The sequence below is a fragment of the Verticillium alfalfae genome, genomic scaffold (assembly GCF_000150825.1).
Source record: "Verticillium alfalfae VaMs.102 supercont1.19 genomic scaffold, whole genome shotgun sequence".
NCBI classification, from domain to species: Eukaryota; Fungi; Ascomycota; class Sordariomycetes; order Glomerellales; family Plectosphaerellaceae; genus Verticillium; species Verticillium alfalfae.
Genome location: NW_003315020.1, coordinates 135377 through 141336, shown reverse-complemented (window position 1 = coordinate 141336; position 5960 = coordinate 135377). Strand labels below are relative to the sequence as shown.

General features: G+C 50.3%; 2 protein-coding genes across 2 annotated transcripts in view; one reads left to right on the top strand and one right to left on the bottom strand.

Moving 5' to 3' along the window:
- Positions 1-1582, top strand: part of VDBG_10131 (ankyrin repeat protein) — a gene marked incomplete at both ends in the record, with an annotated part of 3538 nt that extends 1956 nt beyond the window's left edge. The window contains 2 exons of the mRNA XM_002999626.1: positions 243-344; positions 554-1582. Coding sequence (XP_002999672.1) covers positions 243-344; positions 554-1582 — 1131 coding nt within the window. The remainder of the gene's footprint in view (positions 1-242; positions 345-553) is intronic.
- A 2256-nt stretch (positions 1583-3838) lies between these two features.
- Positions 3839-5011, bottom strand: VDBG_10130 (conserved hypothetical protein; the record flags this gene model as incomplete). The annotated part of the gene is made up of 2 exons (XM_002999625.1): positions 3839-4310; positions 4363-5011. The coding sequence occupies 2 exons, from the start codon at positions 4990-4992 to the stop codon at positions 3927-3929; spliced, it is 1014 nt and encodes a 337-aa protein (XP_002999671.1).
- Positions 5012-5960: the final 949 nt, after the last annotated feature.

The following is a 5960-nucleotide window of genomic DNA, read 5'->3' as shown; positions in this document are numbered from 1 at the left end:
TGAAGTCTCGAGGAACCCTCCGCATGTGCGGATCCTACTCGAGAACATGCATCATCGTTGATGCACCTGACGAAGCCAACGAACGACGGCTGTCGCGCGAGATTCTTAACGAGCTTTTCAATCTCCAGGCCGAATGCGGAGCAAACATTTCGCAACTTCCAGGTGTATCCCAGAAAATACTGACAGATTCAGTGCCAGCACAATATTGGGAAATTCGTGCCAAATGACGAGGATGTGCGCAGGTATCTAGACGGCCCGAAATACTGCAATCCGGACGGACATTGCTAGAAAAATGCCGTGAGGAGATTAGGAATGAGATCACGGAGGTTTCTGATGGAATGAATGTAAGCGTTTCAGTACTCTCCTAACAAGCCGCATGATTGAATTTGCTAGGTTCCTCCTGGCGCAGCTTCATTTCGAATCCGTCAGCAAAAAGAGAACAACTCGGAGTATAAAAGACGCATTAAAAAGTCTCCTGACGGGACCAGAGGCGTACAATCATGTTTACAAAGAAGCTTGGATGCGGATCACCGAATCTGATACCGAGTCGCAGGACCTGGCGAAGAAGGTTCTCTCATGGATCACGTGTGCAAAAAGACAACTCACAACGTCGGAAATCCAACATGCACTGGCTATACAAGAGGGTGACTCTGAACTTGAAGAAGAGGGTATCCCATCGGTCGAGGACGTGGTCTCCGTTTGTGTTGGATTGGTTGAAACCGACGAAGAGAGCAGCATCATCCGATTAGTTCATCGCACAGCGCAAGAGTACTTCCAGCGGATTTTTCCAAATGTGGAGACCGACATCGCTAAAGTCTGCCTTACCTATCTTTCATTTGACAACTTTAGGAACGGATTCTGTCTGACAGGGCAAGACATACGAGACCAGCAGCTGTTGGATCCGTTCTTCGAATACGTCGCACAAAATTGGGTCCTCCACGCTCGCTCCGCCTCACCTGACGTACATCCGCTTATTTCTACTTTTTTGTCATCTGGGTCAAAGGTTCCAAGTAGTTGTCTGCTCTGGGCGGTGAAGAACCAGCAAGAGCTCATCGCAGAATGGCTGTTAGAACGACGCGTCGACACGAATATCCGCGACGCCGATTGGGAGACCCCATTGCATCATGCTGTTATTCACGGCTGGACAAGATGTGTTCAGCTCCTCCTAAGCTATGAAGCGACCCAACTGTCAAATATGACCACGGACATCAACAACATGACCCCCATTCACTACACTGTCGCAAAAGCAAACGAAGAAATTGCGCAGGTCTTCCTCGATGCTGGAGTATCAGTCGACAGTCTAGTGAAAAGGAGGATCTGGCTGGCGACATGCCAAGATGGCAAGCTCACCTATGCACCAAATAGCAATCTACATTGCTCCCAGGGTGGGTTCAACGCTCCGCAAGGGCTCACAGCTTTGCACTATGCGGCCTTGACAGGGAGTGCTCAGATGACAAGATATTTCCTCGACCACGGTGCCAACCCAAATGCGGTCTCCGAGTGCGGCGAAACGCCTCTGCATCTCGCAGTTAGGCAAGACATCTACGATTGGAAGCGGCCCTTTGGCAAACGAGACCGTTAGAATAGTCCAGACTTTAGAATCGAAGTTTTGCTTGATTTGATAGATCATGGCACTGATGACGAGGAAGAATACTCCAAGATAATGGGTATGATCAACAAGCATAGGGTCGACATTATCGATGCTCTCCTCAACCACCCGGAAATCGACGTAAATACCAGAGATACACATGGCGCGTCTCTCCTGCACTGCATTCCTTATGGGAATTGGCGGTCTCAATCTATCCTCGAGAGGCTGCTTGAGAAAAATATCAAAAAATCCGAACGTGATTCGAAGGGTCGGACGCCACTGCATCTGTGTCAAGGAGTCTTGTGCAACGAGTGAAGGGGTCAACTGTTGGTCTCTTGGGGGTCTCTAGGAAGATAGAATAATCGATACCCTTCTCTAAATCTTAGTCCGTTTACCTTTCTTATAACTATTCCCTCACTGCGCTCGGTCCTCTCTTCTTGATTCCTACGATCAAACAACAGGCGATCCCCTGTTGGTCTCATACCTCCCTCAGGTCCTGACAATCTGGCCTGTTTGGCGAGAGATGTGAAGTCTATTACGGCTCTAATTAGACATGGCGCAAGTGTAATGGACCTGGACGAAGGCGGACTCAACACGCTCCACTGCGCAGCACGGAGTGGAGACGGGGAAACCATCCAAGTTCTGCTTGACTTTGTCACGGACGGAAATTCCATGATACTTGCGACTGCGAGAGATAAGCATGATCGAAATGCACTACATCACCTACTTGGTAGGCACGATGGCGTTAGCATAGACGCCGTTCGGTCTCTCTTGTCGAGCAGCGTCGGCATCAACGACCTTGATGACCGTGGTTACTCGCCGCTAGCGGTATACCTAGCCAAATCCTCCTTCCCATTAGAAAAGGCGCAAGTAGTGCGACTTCTCTTTGAACGAGGCGCTGACGCTTCGTTCACCAGTCCTAAGGCAGGTTTTACACTGGGCCATCTATCTGCCAAATCCTATCGACTTGATGGAGAACTCCTCTCCGTTTTGGCGAGCTCTGGCGTGGATCTCCACATGAAAGATGCCGCAGGCCGCACGGTTTTGCACCGCGCAGCGATGGCAGGTTCTCTTACCGAGGACGCCTTGGAATTTCTTCACAATGACATGGGTCTATCAAGAGGCTCCCGCGACAGTCTCGGGCTAATACCATTGGATCACGCGATTGAGATGAGAAAAAAAAACCGTCATCGAGACACGTTTGATCGAGACCGGTGGTTAAGAACAGAGGAGATCTTACGTCACCGCTAGATAGCACTGTAGCTGTATTCAAAGTAACCAGCCCTGGACAAGTTGGGTATCAAGCTTGCCTTTGAGGGTTATCTGGCGAGGGCTTGACTATATTGCCCGATGAAATAGACACTTTGCTATCGCCATCATCTGGTAGAGCGGTGGCTGGCGTTCTCTCAATCCTCTCACAACTGCCCTACCTGTCCGGCGAAGTTGTGAGTCCGGTGGTTGGAAGGGAGGTTCATTATGGAAAAGCTGGAAGGAACGCCGCGAAACGAAGCGAATCTGTTTCCAAGCAACCCCCTAGCCATGCGTCGGGTAGATAGGACTGGCTTGTTTCTCTATAGGTCTGAAATATCCTTCACCCATTTCGACTGGTCAATGTACAGTTTTTACTTGCCATACAACGGCGGCTTCTGACAACTCCAGGCTTCTGACAGCTCCAATATTGCTTGGCCACATCCCAAAAAGAATGCCCTTCATCGTTCCCCACTCCGTAACCAATGGCTCTCTCATCTCGCATCCCGATTCGTTCACCGGCGACGGGACTATACCCTCTCGAAATTTGAGTTTGATTGAAGTGCCAGAAGCCCCATGTAACTTGAAGCCTCCCTCATGAAGTCAACAATCCACGCCTCTGAGCTTCTCTACAGTGTCTGGATTGGTGCTGAAGTGCGGCCATGTGACGTCGGAACAATTGGATCTAGGGCTGCGGCTCTTCTGCGACGGTCGAGCGATGCGGGAGGAGACCACGCTGCTTCGCCAAATCTGTAGCTGTGGTGGAGTTGTCTGATACGATCTATGTAAGATAGCGGTGAAGGATTACACCGCAAAGGCTTTGGTACACTCTGCCACCGCTGTCGAGGAGTGCCGTTGAAATTTCGCTGAGTGGATTACGTGGATGAACTACATCGGCAGACCGTCGCCTTCTCTGGAACGAGACGGCAAGAAAGGAATTGCCGGCTCTATCGTACTTCAGGGTTGTACATAGATATTTGCTTACTCGCGAGCAAATTGTATCAGGTCTGACTGTCTTAACCCCTTCCTGCCTATTCGCACTCAAATTCCTGCAATGTCTGATTCACTTTTTCCGAGTTCGTGACAGACGCTATATTTGGCTTTGTGGTACTAAGTTCCCCTTCGTTCTTTTCTTAAGTCTCGGAGAGCCTCCTTCTGACAGCTTTACCTTTGCTTGATCTTCAACCTTCATTGACGGGCTCTTGAATGTACCAGTCTTACCTGGTCTCGGTAGTTTTCTTAAGTTGGTTTCAACAGCACACGTCTTGGTCCGCGCCTTCTTCCTTCCCGTTCTCTCATTTCCCTCCTGTTCTTTCACTTTTATACACTTCTTCTTCCTCTCTTTCTTACCCTTCGTGTCGTCGAGCACTCGTGACGTATCTTTCAATGGTTTGCTATCACCACAGTTCTTTGTCGCTAAAGGTGTTTTGCATCCCGGTAAGGCACCCCCAGGAACAGTGTTGTTATGGCTCACCTGTACCTTCCATTAGCGGTATAGTGCGGAAGATCACCCGGGAAGACTCAACCTGTGAGGCCTTGATCTGCCTCCAGCGAGTGTTAGCCACACTCAGCCTCCCAAACCTTTCCTTCCATACCTCGGCCTCATCCACTGGCCACATTTGGTAGGCGAAGTCAGCAGCTTCGGGTACGGCCGGATGGACTACTTCAATCCGCCGCACATTGCAACCCCCAGTCTTCCCTGTGATAATAGGTTCCTCAATCGTCTGATAAAAGGTTGCCCCGAAAGGGTTGAATCTGACCGGCGGTGGATGCAACAGCACCGTGACCACATCGCAACCAGAAATATACCAAGCGAAGGCGGCCGATGCTCCGTGGACATACTTTGACCATGCTTTTTTTGTTTTACGGTGCTGAAGGCATTGTGGATGCTTGGGGTTCATCAATGGGCCCATTGCCGTCGTCAACGTCTGCATGTGATGATCGTCGGCCCACCTTTGTGCCTGGCTTTGGTCCATCCCACTCCACAAGACCTGTCGACGCCGGGGGCAAGCCTGTTGAAATTGCCGACGAACCTGTGCTTCCTCCTCAGACGTGAGATACTGCCGCAAGACCTTCTCAACATCTGGTGGAGGCTGCCGTTCCCTATTGAGGGTTTTGTGCGGGCCAATCGGCCAATTTGTTGATGGACCAGCCATGCCTGTGGCATTCCGAATCACGAAAGAAATGCAAGACCACCTGCGAACGATGAGGATTCGCTAGCTTTATAGCGAAGCGTGGTAACACACTAGAGCCATCTATCACTATCACCCTACTAGTTGTATTAGCTCCCTAATTGATACGTCAACGTGACGTCACCATGGCACTCTCTTCCCTCTACATAAAAAGATTTTCTGCGTCAAGTAGCTTTTGGCTAAAAAGGCACTATTGAGTATTGAGTATTGATACAGTATGGCCGCTTCTTGTGTTTTGTGGTCTCATTCGTATCCTACCTCTCGCTCAGCTTCTCGTGGGGTGTGTTGTGTCCAAGTTGCTCAGTGACTTAAGTCGAGCGAGTGCCTCATTTTAGACGCAGAGGTCCCTTAGCAAGATCCCAAAACTGGTCCCTACTCAAGGCCGCCGTCGGTATCCACCTCGATGATGATTTCTGTGTGTCGCGCACTAAGTGACTGCTTTCTTCCTTGAAAAATGAGGATCTTTCCGCCGGACTCACAGACTCGGCAGGAACGGCAAAGCGTCATAGAGGGACGGGCACTGTCTCGCCATGTTTTCAGTTGCACTGGCATCTAGAATTCTGGCACGGGTGGCTTCTCCGTCTTCACATTCCTGCTAGAGGATTGAGAGGGAGGCTCTCGGGTGAGATATCAATTGACTGCTGCTTCTTACCTTCTGCGACGCCTCGGGCAGTTGAGGGGCATTCGAGACCATCTTACACGCGATCCTGTCGCTCGGTGATTTGTCGTGTGACGGATCGGATATGTTTGTCTGCAAGTTGCCGTTCATGCGCGCGTTTGAGCTTGCATTAGGCATGGTACCACGCCTTTCTTTCTAGCTCTGCTCGTACTCGGCGCACGACACGTCTTCGTCTGACTTGCCTACCACTTTCCTCATCTTAGCCATGTAGGCTTGCAATCTTGACCCATCTAGTCCTTCTTTACTCATCTAG